General features: G+C 46.3%; 2 protein-coding genes across 2 annotated transcripts in view; one reads left to right on the forward strand and one right to left on the reverse strand.

Annotated features, from left to right (window-relative positions):
• mcf2l2 (MCF.2 cell line derived transforming sequence-like 2) overlaps nt 1-20,587 on the reverse strand; it is a gene marked incomplete at its 5' end in the record, with an annotated part of 365,863 nt that overhangs the window by 181,034 nt on the left and 164,242 nt on the right.
• LOC311223943 (lactosylceramide 1,3-N-acetyl-beta-D-glucosaminyltransferase A-like) lies at nt 15,443-18,805 on the forward strand. The gene has a single exon (XM_084308719.1). It carries the CDS (start codon nt 16,115-16,117, stop codon nt 17,285-17,287), a length of 1,173 nt encoding a protein of 390 aa, XP_084164845.1. The 5' UTR covers nt 15,443-16,114; the 3' UTR covers nt 17,288-18,805.

Genomic DNA, 20,587 nt, shown 5'->3' on the forward strand with positions numbered 1-20,587 from the left:
AAATAGCTTCTCCGCGTCGAGAGACAGAACCACCACGGGTGGGGTCTGTCTCACGAGTCATTTGGATGATATTAAGGAGCCGTCTCATATTGTCGGTAGAGTTCCTACCCTTAATAAAACCAGTCTGATCTTTGTTTATAATGAAAGGGAGTACTTTTTCCAGGCGCATGGACAGGATCTTGGAGAACAACTTTTGGTCCGAATTAAGTAGGGCTATAGGCCTATAGGAGGCGCACTTTTCAGGGCATTTACCCTTCTTAAGGAGAAGGCAAATATTAGCCTCCCGTAGGGACTGGGGTAATATCCCCACCTCAGAGGAGTGATTAAGCATTGCCAGCAGGGGATCCAAAAGAATATGACCGAATATGACTGCGCCCAGACCTTCTTCCTTTATAATTGGGGCGTTAAGGAGCAAGTTCTGATCTTTCGATACCTTAGGGAGGTGCAAGTCAGCAAAAAAAGCTTGCACGTCAGAGAGAGCACCGTCGGGTCGTTTGGTCCTATAGAGTTGGGCATAGAAAGAGGCAAACTCTTTATTAATAGTTTTGGTGTCAAAGGACCTGACCCCGTTGGAGTCCGAGATTGAGGCTATTACTTGGGTGTCAGCCCTTTTTTTTGCCAAGTTAGCTAGGCACCTACCAGGCTTGTCACTGTGTTCGTACATTCTCTGTCTGGCAAATTTAAGAGAGTATTTGGCGTCCTGGATCAGAAGAGTGTTTAACGCAGTTCTGGTGGACGTAAGCTCTATAAGCACAGCCGGGGCTGGGTTTGAAACATGTTGATTTTCAAGCTCGGCTAGTTTGGATTCAAGAAGTTTGCATTGTTCTTTTTTCTTGCGGTTCTTGGATGATACGTAAGACATAATCAGTCCGCGAGAAAAGACCTTGGATGTTTCCCAGAGCAGAGACGGGTTATCCGTAGAATGCGAGTTAATTGAGTAGAACATTTTAAATTCGAAATAGGAGACAAACATATCATCTTTGAGGAGGTATGGGTTGAGGCGCCAACGCCTCGACAGCGCCCTCTCTTCTGACAGGGAGTAGACCAGATATATAGGGGCGTGATCCGATAAAACGATACTTCCGATTGTGCAGGACGATACTAGAAAGAGCCTAGAGGAAGGGATGAAGAAATAGTCTATTCTACTGTTGCTCTTGTGTGGGCCGCTAAAAAAGGTGAACTTCAGTTCGGATGGGCAAAGGGTTCTCCAGACATCTGAGAATCCAGTGTCTTTGCATAGGGAGGTGAGCATCTTTGCTTGCCTAGAGGGGGGAGCCAGACTGGGTGGGAGTTTGTCAAGAGACGGTATAAGGTGACAGTTAAAGTCTCCGCCCACAAAAGCATTCTCAGAGGCCAGGCCATTCAATTCAGTAAATATTTTGGATAGAAAGTCAGGGGAGTAGCCTGGGGGACAGTATACATTCATAAATGTCATTTCTTTACCCTTAAGAACCCCTTTGATAATCACATAGCGACCTTGGCTATCCAAAGAGGAAGTTATGAGTCTAAAGGGGAGATTTTTATTGATCAATATGGCCACTCCTATTGAATGTAGAATAGTTTGTGGCGAAGACCTGTCCCACCCAACTCTTTTGGAGTTTAGCAGTGTCGTTTGGCCCCATATGGGTTTCCTGTAAAAAAGCAATAGAGACATTCTCCCTCTTTAAAAAGTTCAGACTCGCCTTCCTCTTAGCTAATTTCTGAAGACCTCGAACATTCCAGGAGCAGAGCTTAAAGCTCTCAGAGTTAGCCGTAGCCATAGAATATTGAGGGGTTTGTAGGCGGGGCAGACCTGGACAAGCCTGTGGGCATGCAGAATTCACTTATCTTAAACACTATGCACACATACTTTGAGCCATACATAAAACAAATATAAATGACATTAAAAACATATAAAGGTGTGGAACCAGTGGGTCTTTCCCCAACATCACAGGGACTCACCAACATTCCCAGAGACTTCAAACCTACCATTCGTAGAACCATCTCAGTGGCTAACTGCCACATTCCCCTGTATATAAAAGTGCCTCAAAGTGTAAAGTAAAGAAGAAAATTCAAATTGAACCATAAGCCATTAGTAAGGTCAATGGCTGGAGCCCAAAACTATTGGTAAAAGGGGGGGGGTGTATCTTCCAGGCATGTTGCGATAGAACAGGCGTGCAGTACATCCACCAGGCCGGGAGGGGGTGATACCTTGTCCGTGGGTCTGTTATCTCCCCTGACGCTGGTTTGACCCTAAACAATTAGGCCTCCCCGCCAGAGGAGGGCGCTGTGCAGGGGGTCATCTGCCGCTCCAGCGAGCACATTGTCAGCAGCAAATATTGATGGGAGCCATGCGGGTCGCATGAACCGGTTGAGATCCGAATAGCCGCGGCCCGGTTGGCGCAGCCACGAGACCCCAGTTCGTTCAATGTGCAAGCAACAGTAAACGCATCCCAGTGGCTATGAACCAAAACATGGCTGGGCACTGGCATAGCGCGTAAAAGTTATAAGCGTGGCAGAAATATCCGAAACAAAAAATAAAATAAGTCCCGCTCCATCCGAAACGGAACGTTAACACTTAGCAACCTAGCATCCCAGCCGTGGCTATAGTCGTGCAACAGTACAAGAGTCATATACAACAGAATTGTCCCCCTCCCCTTATGTCAGATAGCGAGAGAAAAGAAAAAGATAAACTTCCAGGCGAAGCCTAACGTCAAGTATTCATCCATAATCACATATGTAATAAAATATTAAATGCAATCCCTCTCTGTGTGATAGCCGTAGCAGGATGCTAACGGCCCAGAGCTACTACCGCGTCTGGATCTGATGAGGCCGGTATCGGGTCCGCGTCCGGCCTCGGTGGAGCCGGCATCGGGTCCGCGTCCGGCTCTGGTGAAGCCGGTGTCGGGGTCTCTCTGGGCCGGGTCCTCAGGAAGTCCACGGCGTCCTTGGGCGACGGTAGATGCATCCTCATGCCATCCTTGGCTCGGATGATCAGCTTCGCAGGGAATTGGAGCAACGGTTTAAATCCACGTTTGTACAGGGGCCCCATGACATCTCGATATTGTGATCGTTGCTCGACCACCTCGGGCAGTAGTCTTCGAAGATCGAGACTGGTTTCCCTCTGTATGTCAGATTCCCTCTCCTTTTGCGAGCTTCCAGGATAATAGCCTCTTTAATCTTGTAGTGATGTAAGCGGGCAATCACTGCCCTAGGCCTGGAGCCTGGCACTGGTTTGGGTGTTAGCGTCCTGTGGCATCGGTCAAGCTCCGGTGGTGTAGCGAGAACATATTTCCCCATGGTTTCCACCAGGACCTCCGCGAAAAAGACACTAGGACGGTTGCTGTGTAGGGATTCGTCCAGGCCCAGGATGCGTATGTTAGAACGCCGGCTGCGTGATTCGACATCAATTAGCTTGTTTTTTAGCTTGTCGATGATTTCGTCCTGAGCTGTGCACCTGGCCTCCAGCTCTACCATCCTACCCGACCACATATTCAGGCCGTCTTCTACGGAGGCCAGGCGTTGGTTTATGGTCTACGACCGCTAGTTGGAAGCCGTCGAGTCTAGACTCGAGCGAGGCAGTAAACGTTCTGAACTCCGTGGTGAAAGCCTGTTTGAGTTTCTCCATTAGTTCAGCCATGGTAGCTCCATCCACGGGGCCGGTCCCGCTTCTCAAGACTCGCGCAGCCATCATGCTCGTTATTATTTTTTTCTTTTTTGGGTCGAATAGTACAGGCAGAGTAGCATGTAGATTTGAGTAACTCGGGGGTAGGCAGGCGTCCAGGAAAACGCTGAGGTGGACGGATGAAAGTCGTGTGGTTGAATAAATAACTCTGAGCACTACACTGACTGTACACTCATTAACGCTTTCACTACCGCACTACCAAGCGGTTAACCCTTTCACGGCACCAATACACAGAAGGTTAACCTTTTCACTGCCACATGACAGCAGGTTAACCCTTTCACTGCCACACTACAGAAGGTTAAGCACTCTGCCCCAGGGGTCACAGGGTCACGGTTAGGCACTCTGTCCCAGGGGTCATGTTTAGGCACTCTGTCTCAGGGGTCATGTTTAGGCACTCTGTCTCAGGGGTCATGTTTAGGCACTCTGTCCCAGGGGTCATGTTTAGGCACTCTGTCCCAGGGGTCATGTTTAGGCACTCTGCCTCAGGGGTCATGTTTAGGCACTCTGCCCCAGGGGTCATGTTTAGGCACTCTGTCCCCGGGGTCAGGGGGTCATGTTTAGGCACTCTGTCCCCGGGGTCAGGGGGGTCACATTTAGGCACTCTGTCCCTCGCTAAGGAACAATAATCCCTTATAAAGGAATTAAAATGCCTTCATCTACACCACTTAATACACCCTTTCACTGCCACACTACAGAAGGTTAACCCTTTACTATCACACTACCGACGGTTAGTGAAAGGGTTAACCTGCTGTTGTGTGGCAGTGAAAGGGTTAACCTTCTGTGTATTGTCGCAGTGAAAGGGTTAACCGTTTGGTAGTGCGGCAGTGAAAGGGTTAAACATGCTTTAAACATTAAAATGTGATATCGGGAAAATATCGGTATCGGTTTTCCAAAAAAATTATAATTAAATTTTTTTATTTATATCTATAACCTTTATTTACCCAGGCAAGCAAGTAAGAACACATTCTGATTTTATTTATTGTCAAAAGTATGCATAATGTTGTGTTAATTCCACAACAAGAGATATGTAATGTTAATTACCTGAAATTATTCAATTTTTTGGGGGGCGAAACCCTGCATATATCGGTATCGGTTGATATCGGTTGATATCGGTATCGGAAATTAATATCGGTATATCTGTATCGGTAAAAATGCCAATATCGAGCATCCCTACTCGTCACCAATGCAAGAGGCTGCGGTCTCGACTCCCGGAGTCAGCATTGCCTGCGGCTTGGGCCGGCCCTCATACTAACTCGTTTGGCTGAGTTAGGGGGAGGGAAGTCGTGTGTGGTAATCTGGTGTTGTGGACAGGTCAGGTCTGGGTGCCTGCTCAGCGAAAGGCAGGAAGTGATGAAGGCAGCGTGACCTCCCACGCGTTACGCTTCACCAATGAGAGTCCTCGCTGCCAGGTGTGTCGGAGGAAGCATGTGGTGGACTTCAGGGTTCCCTTGTACCGACCAGTAGGAGGAACATGCGCACAACAACCAGATAGGGGAGGGGGGGAATTGGCATAACGACTAAATTGGGATGGGGAGAAAAATAGAAAAATCAGGCAGAGAAAAAGAGGATTAAAAGAATTTAGTTATTTAAGGGGTTATTAAGGTGTAAAATAAAGGGACTCTTTTCCCTGGTGCATCATATTATATATGTCTATCTATCATCTATATCTACATCTATGACACTATGTATCCATGTGTACAGTCTGCAGCATGAGACTCATATCTACTGTATCACACTATGTATCCATGTGTACAGTCAGCAGCATGAGACTCATATCTACTGTATGACACTATGTATCCATGTGTACAGTCAGCAGCATGAGACTCATATCTACTGTATGACACTATGTATCCATGTGTACAGTCTGCAGCATGAGATTCATATCTACTGTATGACACTATGTATCCATGTGTACAGTCAGCAGCATGAGACTCATATCTACTGTATGACACTATGTATCCATGTGTACAGTCTGCAGCATGAGACTCATATCTACTGTATGACACTATGTATCCATGTGTACAGCAGCGTTTCCGTTAGAACATATTCGTGCCGGTCTGGGTGTCCTGCAAGATTTCTATCCCCGGACATATTCGAGAAATTCCGGTCAGAGTTTTAAACAGCAGTCTGTTATAATCACATTTTTATGAGCTAACGAATTCCGTTATATTGGACATTTGTATTAATTACATCAAGCGAAGAATGAGAAATTGATTTGCAGAATCAAATTACTATCTATCGCCTCCCAAGTTAGTGCGATACGCTAATCCAGCATCAAGCTCCCGCCCCGCAGGCTCGCGGCTGCAGCAGCTGTCACACGCACCCCCAAATTAATCTCGAGTCGACATCGCTTCACCTCGTTGTATCAGACACATCACACATATCATAATGTTCAACTTCACACACAGCAAACTGTAGTTGATCATCACATTGCCTCGTTTGCTAGCTCGTCGCCACATGCAGAGAGGACGAGCCACATGCTCGTAACGCATTTGTTGATTTCATTATAGCCTACATTTAGTTATAATCAATAATATGCATTACTATGTGACACGGCAGTCAACCAACAGTTGCATATGATTAAAAAATGTCAACACTCACTCACCCCGTCTCTCGTTGTGCGAGAACAGCGGGTCGTCTGGTTGGTTCGACTTTGATATATCCCCGTTGGAACAGGTGGACGTCTGCGAGGCTCGCAACGGTAGCAGCAGACTGGGGATGCTCTTTGTGGTTCAATCAATAAAGTGTACTTTGTGTACGTTCAATCAATGTTATCTCTCGTACATCATAGAGGCTAGACTACTAGACTATAATGTCGTACCTCAGCCAGGAGAATTTAACTTTCCACTCGGGCCGCCGCCTGAACGCTCGACATTTCTGTTTATTTTCCGCGGGAGCATCGGCGGTCTCTGTGACTTCAGAAGACTCATCTTCGTTGTCAATGTCATTATTATTAGACCTGCTTGTGCTTGGTTTCATGAAATATTTGATAAGCTTAGCTTGTTTGGCCATCTCTCTCTCTCTCGCTCGTATACCTGTTTGTCGTTATGGTGGCTGGCCAGACAGGCTCAAAAAAAGAAAAAAAAAAAAAGATTCACATCTGAGCGGCGCCATCCGCGCTTTATCAGAGTGAAGCAACAATGAAACAAATGTAATGATTGTTTCGTTCATCGCATAGGCTATTTAATTTTAGCCTATTTTAATACAATTCAAATAATAAAATTGTGCTTAGAGGAATTATTTTCACCGGACATTATGACCGGAGAGATTTAAATATTCAGACTTCAACATATTTTGCCGGTCAAATACCGGTAATTACCGGCTAACGGAAACGCTGGTGTACAGTCTGCAGCATGAGACTCATATCTACTGTATGACACTATGTACCCATGTGTACAGTCAGCAGCATGAGACTCATATCTACTGTATGACACTATGTATCCATGTGTACAGTCAGCAGCATGAGACTCATATCTACTGTATGACACTATGTATCCATGTGTACAGTCTGCAGCATGAGACTCATATCTACTGTATGACACTATGTATCCATGTGTACAGTCAGCAGCATGAGACTCATATCTACTGTATGACACTATGTATCCATGTGTACAGTCTGCAGCATGAGACTCATATCTACTGTATGACACTATGTATCCATGTGTACAGTCAGCAGCATGAGACTCATATCTACTGTATGACACTATGTATCCATGTGTACAGTCTGCAGCATGAGACTCATATCTACTGTATGACACTATGTACCCATGTGTACAGTCAGCAGCATGATACTCATATCTACATCTATGACACTATGTACCCATGTGTACAGTCAGCAGCATGAGACTCATATCTACTGTATGACACTATGTATCCATGTGTACAGTCAGCAGCATAAGACTTATATCTACATCTATGACACTATGTACCCATGTGTACAGTCAGCAGCATGAGACTCATATCTACATCTATGACACTATGTACCCATGTGTACAGTCAGCAGCATGAGACTCATATCTACATCTATGACACTATGTATCCATGTGTACAGTCTGCAGCATGAGACTCATATCTACGTCTCCAGACCACAACTATTGCCCAGCGGCAGTGGTGGAAGAGGTGCACAGTTCCTTTACTTAAGTAAGAGATAAATGAGTAGTCTGGTAAAAGTAAAAGTCCTCCATTCAAATTCGACTGAAGTAAAAGTAGAGAAGTGTTTGCTATTGAATGTACTTAAGTGTCTAAAGTAAAAGTACACATTCTGTATGACGTTTGTGTATCCATTGACCTCTATAGGTCGTGTTAAAGTGGTGTGTGGTCCAGTTATGCTGCTCTGATTAAAGGTGATGTTAAAGTGGTGTGTGGTCCAGTTATGCTGCTCTGATTAAAGGTTATGTTAAAGTGGTCTGTGGTCCAGTGATGCTACTCTGATTAAAGGTTATGTTAAAGTGGTATGCGGTCCAGTTATGCTGCTCTGATTAAAGGTTATGTTAAAGTGGTATGTGGTCCAGTTATGCTGCTCTGATTAAAGGTGATGTTAAAGTGGTATGTGGTCCAGTTATGCTGCTCTGATTAAAAGTTATGTTAAAGTGGTATGTGGTCCAGTTATGCTGCTCTGATTACGTCCTCTTGAAGTTGACAGGCTTCAAATGTGAAAGTATATCATCTTCATACATTTTCTATTTTGTATATATTATGTTTTCTATGCAAAATCCTTTTCTTCAAAGTAACTAGTAACCGATGGGTTCAGATAAATGTAGGGGAGTAAAAAGTACAATATTTCCCTTGAAATGTAGTGGAGTAAAAATATAAAGTTCTCTAAAATGAAAATACTCACATAAAGTACAAGTAGCTCGAAAACGGTTTGATTCAGTTTAAAAATAGGTTAAAAATAATAAAATAGAACAGTAAAAAGTGTGATAAAATAGTTCAATTAAGATATAACAACTCACAACTTGGGTCGAGGCTCCAGTCTGGCCTGGGCAGCAGCTTCATGCTGAAGCACGTGTGGAGTGATAACCATATCCTACGTTTTAAATATACAGTAGGCTACTTATCCTGATGTCTGTAGGGAAGGTACTTGAGTATAGGCCTGCTGTCTGAACCTCTCCACACTTGATCTCAGTCCATGGAGGGAGACAAACCCTTCTACTATCTCTGCTCTTCAATAAGTATAAATGTACAATATGGCTCTGGTCTTGTAACAAAGGTTATACCAATCTGTATCTCCCATGTCGTGCACTGAGTGTAACTGATATAGCCGGTATATATAGCTCAGTGAGTGTAACAGGTGTGATACATGTTGATATTCTGTTACTAAGAACATCATTGTGCTAAGATACTTTAGCTCAGTGCACCACTGTGGGCCTCAAGCACACCTGCCTTGTGATTATAATGTTGTCAGCAGGGTTTTGAAAGGAATACATGGTTGTAGCTGAAGGCAAATACCGTCGCCTGTCAATTCTCCAAGAAATACCTTCTCAAGTTCCAGTTCTTTATTTGTCAAATACACAACAACACAGGGGCATCGCAGATAAAGACATTGTTGTGTTCCGGTCTCAACGGCACAGTTAAGAAACAACAATGGATACAAGAATTATATTACCTGCCTGGCGTTTGAAAAAGTTAAGTTTAGCTTCCGACTAAAGGACATGTCTGACCTCGCCGACTTTCTACTGTATTTTGAGAAAGGGGTGGCCAATAACGCATAACCTACTAGCGACATTCCTAACATGCTTAAAACAAGCGTGTGGATGTGTCAGCGAGATACTAGGGTGAGCAGCGCGGGGGAGCTGTGTGAGCACATGTCTGGGTGCCTGGAGCTGATAGATGGCAGCTATCGCTGTGGACAGGTTGCTGCATGTGGTGACAATCAGGTTAGATATAGAGAACTTCATTTAGTTTGCCCCCTGGTGTCTCTACAAGTCTGCCTCAATGACCTGGTTAGGGATGGGTACCTTTCACATTTGAACCGATACCGGTACCGGTACCTGTGAATCGATACCGGTACCCAACGGTACCTTTTTTCTGTACTTTAGTCTCAAGAAATTTAATTTACCTACCTCAGTCGTGAAAAAAAAAATCCAAACTTCAAATAACTACAATTTCGACAGTTTTCGGCTTGTCATTGCTCCGACTGCTTTGTTGTTGAATCAAGTCAAATCCTAGGTAAGCATATATTGTGCGTGTGAATGTTGACATGAAAAGAAAAAAGTAAAAAAAAAAAAAAAAAATTATAAAATCTTTTTATTTTTATTTAATTTTTTTTGGTTTCTCACTTGATTCGATACTCGGTAATACCGACGTGTTTCGGTTCGGTACCTCAAAAGTACCGAATTCGGTACCCATCCCTAGACCAGGGCCCTCATTCATCAACGTGTCTTACGCACAGATATGTGCTTAACCTGTGCGTACGACCATTTCTAAGCAAAGAGTGGGATTCATCAATTTCAACTTGAACTTGACTTCGTGCTTATGTGTACGCACAGCTCGGAGCACACTTAGCTGACGCCCAGTGGTAGAATATATTATTACAACAAGGAAATGAGCGTCTGTGCATTAGTTTCAACACTGGCATGTTCTGTATGAACCGTAATTCATTATAGTTCATTGTAAAATAGCAACAGTAGTGTAATTATGGTCAAAACCCTATAAATAGCATTTGGAATAATAGATCTTTCTCTCAGAATGAATGCAGCATGGTTTATATAGCGTTATCGGAATATACGGGGTGTACTGACTGACTGCGCTCCGCGTAGCTCAACTCGTTATTATTTTGCGCACAGACCGCAGAAACACGGGAACGTTTTGATTATATTTAAAAGGCTTTACGTTAAACGAAACAAGTGGAATTTCGAAGCTGTAAGCAGAATACAAGTCATATGAACACCCACGATATAGTGTTCTTCCCCCTTTTTACTGTATAAGAAAGAATAAAAAACGCATTGCAATGACACCAGATAGTGGACAGACTATGTAAATATGATGATGGGATTCAAGTTCGCGTTTTTGTTGATCATAGGCATGCTGTCAGAGTATGATATCTTAATCAAACATTCTGGAACATTTGTCGTCACGGATCATGTCATAATAGAACATAGGCTATGGCATGGTCCATCGTGATATTGTGTAGACTGTTATTACTGTACCGGTACCACCCATTGTGACAACAGCCTTGTGAGTCCCGCACACAAACATGATGGGATTCAAGTTCATGTATTGAAAGGCAGGCTACATCATACATGCAGTGAGATTCATTGTTTTTGTATATGCTCTCGTATTATTGTTTATATAGGCTACCCAATACTGACATCAAAATAGATTGTAGTATGCCTCTAGAAATCATATGCAGCAGGTAGAAAATTGACGGAAAATCCATCGCGATTTGGAATAAAATTGAGGAGAACTTTAATCCCTGGGTATTAATCAAACAACAGGGGAAAAGGCAGTCATATTCCAGCACGGTCTTTATTAGTGTTTGCGCTGCCCAGGCAGCAATGGTTAATAGATATCATATCCGACATCAGCCTGTCTCATAACACTGTTCCCTCGGCTTAGTCCATTTTTCCACATTTCATGGGGGTATTCCATTACCGTATATGGTTAATCGGGGCGGTTCTGGTATGCAAATACTTAAAACAGTGCACAAGCTCAAACGTAGGATCAAAGTCATATTTATCAAGACAGGTGTGCGTAGAACCTGTGTACGCACGTGTGATGAATCCCGTTTTTTTTGTGCGTGCACTGATTCTACATTCTGTGCTTACGTGTGGAAATAGAACATTTTCTACGCCACGTTGATGAATGAGGGCCCAGGTGTCTCTCCAAGTCTGCCTCAATGACCCGGTGTCTCTACAAGTCTGCTGCCTCACTGACCTGGTGTCTCTACAAGTCTGCTGCCTCACTGATAGTGACAGTAGTGTAATTATAATGGCACATCCACAAGTCTGCCTCAATGACCAGGGCCCTCATTCATCAACGTGTCTTACGCACAGATTTGTGCTTAACCTGTGCGTACGACCATTTCTAAGCAAAGAGTGGGATTCATCAATTTCAACTTGAACTTGACTTCGTGCTTATGTGTACGCACAGCTCGGAGCACACTTAGCTGATGCCCAGTGGTAGAATATATTATTACAACAAGGAAATGAGCGTCTGTGCATTAGTTTCAACACTGGCATGTTCTGTATGAACCGTAATTCATTATAGTTCATTGTAAAATAGCAACAGTAGTGTAATTATGGTCAAAACCCTATAAATAGCATTTGGAATAATAGATCTTTCTCTCAGAATGAATGCAGCATGGTTTATATAGCGTTATCGGAATATACGGGGTGTACTGACTGACTGCGCTCCGCGTAGCTCAACTCATTATTATTTTGCGCATAGACCGCAGAAACACGGGAACGTTTTGATTATATTTAAAAGGCTTTACGAAACAAGTGGAATTTCGAAGCTGTAAGCAGAATACAAGTCATATGAACACTAGAGTTGTTCCGATACCGATACTAGTATCGGAAATGCCGCCGATACTGCCTAAAATGCTAGTATCGGTATCGGCGAGTACACGTAAATTCTAGCCTCCGATCCCATGATGTAATTTATCTCCTGCCGAGTCCTGCGGAGAGTGAGGATTATAAAATGAACATGTTTTAAAGTGTGATGCTGTGTCATTTTAACAGCAGATACACTTTCTTAAATTCCATTGTCCCCGACAGTGCGGTGTGACGGGGAGCTCGGACGGAATCGGGATGTGTTTTGCTGGTGTTATGATAGCATTAGCTGGAAAGATAGCTAGTTGGAACAACATCCGCTTTTAACGTTACATCAAATCAGATGATCGCCTGTCCTTTCTCCAGGACCTAACACTGTCCGTGACCGGCTATCAACAATAATGCACCCACGGTGAATTGTATTTAAGTTAAGTAGCTACGGACTAGCGTTAGCTGACTATTACTAACGTTATCTTAATGTCGATGCGGGAAGGCGAGCTAGGTCAGTTAGCTTAGCTTGATAACGTTACCGTGTCTAAAGTTGGTGCTATTCACATAATCCAGCAATAATGGCTGCAGACCTGCAAGCAAAGTACAGCAAGTGCCAAAGGATAAGAGTCTGAGGCGGAGTTTCAAAAGAGAATGTTGAATATTTATTTTGCATCAAAAATCACAACATGAACGCGTTCTATCTGCTTACAGACTGAATAGGGTATATCTGCAGAGCCACTGAGTAGCGAGTGCAACACCGTTTAATGTCCGTGTGGATCATTGGAGTAGGGTATATCTGCAGTGCTGCAGCCCATACTCATTGATTAATGATACTAATACAAATCTATACAATCACCTGTTGTTGAATAAATACCATACGTTCTAGTTATTACTAAAAAACAGTATAACAGTATCAAAAAAAAAAAAAAAAAAAAAAAGTATAATTTATATATTTTTTTTTTATTTATTTTTTTTTTATGCACTGGTATCGGATAAATATCGGTATCGGCCGATACCCAAAGCTTAGGTATCGGAATCGGATCGGAAAGGGAAAAATGGTATCGGAACATCTCTAATGAACACCCACGATATAGTGTTCTTCCCCCTTTTTACTGTATAAGAAAGAATAAAAAACGCATTGCAATGACACCAGGGTGTATGTGTATTACAAAACCCTTGCAATAATGTGTCTTAAATGAATGAAAAGCATACATGCTCTCGACACAGAGCATATCGTGTGGGTGATATGACTTGTATTATGCTTACAGAATTCCACGTATTTAGTTTTACAATGTCAAAGCCTTTTAATGTAAATCAAAACGTTCCCGTATTTCTGCAATCTATGTGCAAAATAATAACGAGTTGAGTTCTAACAAAGAACATATTACATGCTGGTATGCTGATAGAGTAAACTATTATATGAATATGATATGATATAAGGTATACACTGGTCCGTCGCATACACTGGTATGCGCAAGTTACTGTTGCATAATGTAGGCTATGGCTGCTATTATATGTAATTCATATAGGCTACCTAATAGTATATGATTTTTAGAGGCATCTATTTTGTTGTCGGTAATACCGACAACAAAATAGATGCCTCTAAAAATCATATAGCCAATCGAACACAACTAATAAAGGCATTCATATTACAGCACGGTTATAATGACACACAACCAACGCCAAACAGTGGTCAACGAACGGTCTTTATTAGTATTTTGAGCTGTCCAGGCAGAATTGCAGCAATGGTCTTAGGGAGCCGTTGATATCTGACATCACCGTTTACAAGTCCGCCTTTTATTTATCCCATAACACACGTTGTGTCTTCTTGGTTCGACAGCAGTGAACAATCTCCGTGAAGTTTCTCAGAGTTCCGCTCGGGTCAGTCCATTATTTCACATCCCATGGGGGGTGTTTCATCACTTTCATGACCATATATGGATAATCATGCACGAGCATTGACGGTAGAACAAAGTGGTATTCATCAACACGGAGGAGCATAGGACCTGTGTACACACGGTTGATGAATCCCAATATTTCTGTGCGTGCACTGATTCTAAATTCTGTGCTTACGTGTGGAAATAGAACATTTTCCACGTCACGTTGATGAATGAGGGCCCTGGTGTCTCTGGATACATGTCTCTGCAGTCTGTCGTTTGCAGCCAGGCTGATTCCACCAGTGATCATTAAACTTAAACTAGACATGCGACAAATGTCACCGGGAGCGGGAGGTGAACCAGGGACGGCCGCGTAGGTGTGCAAAGAACTATGCGGTGCGCCACGAGGACGCCCCCATTTAGTATTTCTAACTTGTTAGAGATGTTCTCCAGCTCATACAGGTGATTGTATCCCTCTAAAACGTTCCTATAACCGAAGCTTCTTCGCTCCGGTAATCATTCATGATGACGTATGTTCTTATTTCCGGCTGTCAAATGAAACGGCTGAGCTCTCCTTCTGAACCAAATTTATTTCATTCATATATCCATCTTTTTCTATTTGTTTTTCCTCTCGTTTCTTTCAGATGCATCGAGTCCCCGAGTCGTCGTGGTAGCTCCGCACCGGGCAGAGCGGTGACCGGACAGAACGGGAGGAAGAGGAGTGACCGGACAGAACGGAAGGAAGAGGAGTGACCGGACAGAACGGGAGGAAGAGGAGTGACCGGACAGAACGGAAGGAAGAGGAGTGACCGGACAGAACGGAAGGAAGAGGAGTGACCGGACAGAACGGGAGGAAGAGGAGTGCGTCCGGACAGAACGGGAGGAAGAGGAGTGACCGGACAGAACGGGAGGAAGAGGAGTGACCGGACAGAACGGGAGGAAGAGGAGTGACCGGACAGAACGGGAGGAAGAGGAGTGCGTCCGGACAGAACGGGAGGAAGAGGAGTGCGTCCGGACAGAACGGGAGGAAGAGGAGTGCGTCCGGACAGAACGGGAGGAAGAGGAGCTAGTGAAGGAGCGGCAGAGAGGACCCTCTCAGATTCATGACGACAGAGCACTGAGAGAGAGAGGCCACTATGAGGCAACACAGACACTCCCCAACGCCCTGGAGGGAGACCGCCAGCAGTCTGGTGAGGAGCCTGACAAAGGCCTACTGGACTTGACAACGACGGAAAGAAAACAAGGACAGGAGGAGGAGGAGGAGGAGGAGGAGGAGGAGGAGGTGGTGGGAGGAGGAGGAGCAGCAGGAGGCGACATTATTAAGAGAAGGTGAAGAAAGGAGGGATAGGTTGGCTGTAATTTGGAGAGAGAGAGATCAGAGGGAGGGAGGGAGGGAGGGAGGGAAGAATATCAACTGAAACCAAGAGGAGGTTGTAGTGTAGAGAGGAGCGTTAGATCCTCCACCGTTAGTGGATGAGCGCAGAACAGTAGGAGAACAGTACAGGAAGGAGAGAGTGATCAAAAGCAGGAAGGAGGAGGAAGGATAGACACTCAAGAAGCCTGAAGGAGGAGGAAGGATAGACACTCAAGAAGCCTGAAGGAGGAGGAAGGATAGACACTCAAGAAGCCTGAAGGAGGAGGAAGGATAGACACTCAAGAAGCCTGAAGGAGGAGGAAGGATAGACACTCAAGAAGCCTGAAGGAGGAGGAAGGATAGACACTCAAGAAGCCTGAAGGAGGAGGAAGGATAGACACTCAAGAAGCCTGAAGGAGGAGGAAGGATAGACACTCAAGAAGCAGGAAGGAGGAGGAAGGATAGACACTCAAGAAGCCTGAAAGAGGAGGAAGGATAGACACTCAAGAAGCCTGAAAGAGGAGGAAGGATAGACACTCAAGAAGCCTGAAAGAGGAGGAAGGATAGACACTCAAGAAGCCTGAAGGAGGAGGAAGGATAGACACTCAAGAAGCCTGAAAGAGGAGGAAGGATAGACACTCAAGAAGCCTGAAAGAGGAGGACAAACGGGTCAGAGAGAGGGGGAGGAGGGGTGCGGCGTCATCCCTAGACAGTGGGCCGTCGCCGAGCGGCAGCGATGTTCATCAACCTCCGGCGCATCAGGCGGTGCCAGTGCGTGCAGCTGCTCACCACCGGCCTGGTGCTGAGCGTGGTGATGGTGTGCTGGGAGCAGCTGGAGCACCACGTGGTCAGCCACATGAGGAGCTACTCCTACCGCTACCTCGTCAACAGCTACCACTTCGGCAACACCTCCCTGGCACACGGGGACCCCGCCGCGGGCCCCTACCCCTACCTCATCAACCACCCGGAGAAGTGCCGGCAGGGGGGCGGCGGCGGGGACGGCGGCGCGGACGTCCTCCTCCTGCTCTTCGTCAAATCGTCACCGGAGAACGTAGAGCGCCGGCGGGCGATCCGGGACACGTGGGGCAGCGAGAGCTACGCCCGGCGGGCGCTGGGCGAGGTGGTGCGCGTGGTGTTCGTGCTCGGGGTGTCCCCGGACGCGGCTCGCAGGCCGGCGGTGCAGCGGGCGCTGCGGCGGGAGGACCGGGCGTCGGGGGACCTGGTGCAGCAGGACTTCCTGGACACCTTCCACAACCTGACCACCAAGCTCATCCTGCAGTTCCGCTGGGGCCACGCCTTCTGCCCCCACGCGCGCTTCCTCATGTCGGCCGACGACGACGTCTTCGTGCACCTGCCCAACCTGGTGCGCTACCTGCGGGGCCTTCTGCTGGGGACCCGGGGGGCGGGGGCCAGGGACCTGTGGGTGGGGCACGTGCACCGGGGCGCCCCTCCCGTCCGCCGCAGGGACAGCAAGTACCATGTGCCCTACGAGCTGTACCCCTGGCCGTCCTACCCGGACTACACGGCCGGCGCGGGGTACGTGGTGTCGGGGGACGTGGCGGAGAGGATCTACCGGGCCACGCTGGCCGTCAACGCCTCCATGTACATCGACGACGTCTACATGGGGATGTGCGCCAACGTGGCGGGCGTCTCGCCCCGGGAGCACCCGTACTTCTCGGGGGAGGGCCGGACGCCCTACCACCCCTGCGTCTACCGCCACATGATGACCTCGCACGGCCACGCCCACGACGTGCGCTCGCTGTGGCGCGCCGCCACCGACCCCGCGGTCAGCAGCGCCGCGTCCTCCGGGGGGCTCCTGGGGGGTCTGTACTGCGCGGCGGTGCGCGTGGCGCTGCTGTGTCGGCCGTACTACCAGAACACCTACCCGTGTGCGGCCGCCTTCACGTGAACAGCTGAGACTGTGGAGAACAGACTAACGGGAGGGAAGGATCGTTTGGACGACTGAGCGGATAATGTCACTCGTGCCACACGCAACAAAGAGACCCCCCCCACACACACACATGCACACTAGGGATGCCCCGATCGATCGGCCACCGATCGTTATCGGCCGATAATCAGTATAAATATGCGATCGGTGATCGGTGATAATGCTTTATTTTCACCGATCGACAAACCCGATCTCCGCTGTCGCTGAGTTCTGTCTCAGACACCGGTGGTGCGGCGTCTCTGCTCATTCCTCCAGCCCCTCCCGCGCGCATGTAAACACGGGTCTAGTCTAGTGAGACACGGGACACGGGAGGACGGCGTCTCCTTGAGCTAACGTTAGCTTAGCTACCGTTACAAAATGACCCAGTCAACTATTCACTTTTAGTTTAATACATGATGAGGCATTGTCTAACCGAACGGTATCTAGCCGGCCAGCTACCGATAGCTCCTGACATCAACAAACGCTCCACAAAGTCTAGTAGAGTGTATGATACCTGTTAGCTGTTAGCTGTTAGCTCACGTTAGCGCAAGTTAGTTCACTGTTAAAAACGAAATGTCCCATTGAACTAAATAATTCACTGAGGCGTTGTATTAACGTTATATATCCGGCTAGCAGTAGCTACAGATAGCTCCTGATATCAATGTCTTATAACACTGATTCGATGCGTATTCGAGCTGAGGGCATGTTGTTGAATGTGATCAATAGGGTCCAGGTGCAGCGTCGGAGAATCCTGGCCGTAGCTGGAGGCTACTCGAGTATAGGGTCCAGCTGCAGCTCCGGAGAATCCTGGCCGTAGCTGGAGGCTACTCGAGTATAGGCCCAGCTGCAGCTCCGGAGAATCCTGGCCGTAGCTGGAGGCTACTAGAGTACACACAGACAGTGGAGCTTGTTGCGTGGTGGCGATGTCTCGCAGATAATACAAGTACAAGTCTAATTATATAATATATATATTTTATAAAAAAAAAAAAAATTATATAAAATAAATTTTAATTTCTTTTAATCAAAAACGATCGGTATCGGCCGATATGGCTCACGACGATCGGTGATCGGTATCGGTGGCAAAAAACGTGATCGGGGCATCCCTAATACACACACATGCACACACACACATACACACGCAACAAAGAGACCCCCCCCCACACACGCACACATACACACACATACACACACACACAACAAAGAGACCCCCCCCACACACACACATACACACACACGCAACAAAGAGACCCCCCCCACACACACACATACACACACATGCACACACACACATACACACATACACACACGCAACAAAGAGACCCCCCCCACATACACACACATACACACATACACACACACACGCAACAAAGAGACCCCCCCCACACACACACACACACACACACACATACACACACATGCAACAAAGAGACCCCCCTCCCCACACACACATACACACACACACACGCAACAAAGAGACCCCCCTCCCCACACACACATACACACACACACACACGCAACAAAGAGACCCCCCCCCCCCCCCACACACACACACCAACAAAATAATACCACACAAACGGGGAACTCCATCTTGCCCACACACAATAAACACACACAAAACAAATGAACACACACGAAAAACAGTGTGGTTTCTCCAGCCTCCTCTCTTCATATTACTATCTCAGTGTTGTTGTTTCTGCTGCTGGTGTTACTCCTGTTGAATAAAGACCAAAGCCATGTTGTCGAGCGAGACCCAATCATCCTCTCCCCTGTCTGTGGGATCAGTTCTTCTGTCACCTGTTTGGATCAGTTTCTGTTGTTGTTTCAGCGACGGGCGGCAGAGAGACGTATCACACACACACCACACCTGTTGTACTGACACACACCGCTGTGCACACACACACCACACCTGTTACACTGACACACACCGCTGTGCACACACACATCACTGTCTGGAGGTACACCGCTGTGCACACACACACACACATCACTCAGACACCACAGGAGATGAACGCCACAAGGATATAGTCGTTTTGTTTGTCCGGCTCTAAAGCTCTAGATAAATGTTGACGTGACGTGAGACCAAGGACTTGAAATGAACAAAAGCCAAACGGCGTATGCAAAGATGCGTCCTGTGTGGTTTGTCGGCCAATTCTACTACAGGTGGCTGTTTTTTCAGACCGTATTCAGCTTGTCTTCAAGTCAGTTTATTTGATAAAACAAAACAAAACAACGTTGGCAGTTAAATAATACAGTTGGCTGGTTCACGACCCCTGCAAATAGAGGGGTGTCTGTCAGCACCCACCCCCCACAGAGCCAAGCCACAGAGCCACACAAAGGTGAACTTTGACACTAAATAATAATTTAATTTCCCCTTTTCAGGATATGTACCTTGGATGAATCATCATACTGGGTCAGATTATTTAGTAAGAAACACTCCCCCAGCTTCTGCGAGGCTGATTAAATACCACCGAGGTGTTGGCCTTGTTACACGTCTGTAGTGTCTCTGGTGTAACTCAGTCTGGCTCTGCCGGGGGTCTGTATAGGTTTCACTTCTGCTGCATCGGAGTCTGTCCGCTAACTTCCAGCAGACGGTTCCTGCCAAGACAACAAAGCCATATCCTGCACCGCATGGGTTAAATAAAGCCATATCCTGCCCCGCATGGGTTAAATAAAGCCATATCCTGCACCGCATGGGTTAAATAAAGCCATATCCTGCCCTGCATGGGTTAAATAAAGCCATATCCTGCCCTGCATGGGTTAAATAGAGCCATATCCTGCCCTGCATGGGTTAAATAAAGCCATATCCTGCCCTGCATGGGTTAAATAAAGCCAGGTGAAACTACCAAACGTTGTGTCCAGAGGAGACAGGGTTTCCAGGAACCTGAAACTACGTGAGACATGGAACTGAACATTAATATGGTGTTATATTATCAATATGTTTTATTATTGTATTCTTCAAACCCATGACCTAATGTATCTGGTAAACACACAGCCCCCAGGAGGCCCCACTGGTTGACAGATTTAAACCGCATGGGATTTTAATTTACAAGCTCTTCACTTACCGTTTCCCCTGAGATTCTGAACTAAAGCAGTAAAGGAACACGCCAACGTTATGGTTAGTGGTCCGTATCCACTTCCATTCATTTGTGCTAAGCTAGGCAGCTGGATAGATTTCTACTATACGCACAGAGAGGAAATTGGAATATCTTCTTGTCTGACTCTGGAGAAGACGGCGGGAACATGTCCCATAATGTTGGTGTGTTCCTTTAACAGGTTAGATGC

The sequence above is a fragment of the Notolepis coatsorum genome (assembly GCF_963971535.1).
Source record: "Notolepis coatsorum genome assembly, chromosome: 2".
Classification (NCBI taxonomy): Eukaryota; Metazoa; Chordata; class Actinopteri; order Aulopiformes; family Paralepididae; genus Notolepis; species Notolepis coatsorum.

Bases quoted from the DNA above. Each gene is read 5' to 3' on its own strand.
- LOC311223943 (XM_084308719.1), top strand. From the start codon at position 16,115: ATGTTCATCAACCTCCGGCGCATCAGGCGGTGCCAGTGCGTGCAGCTG.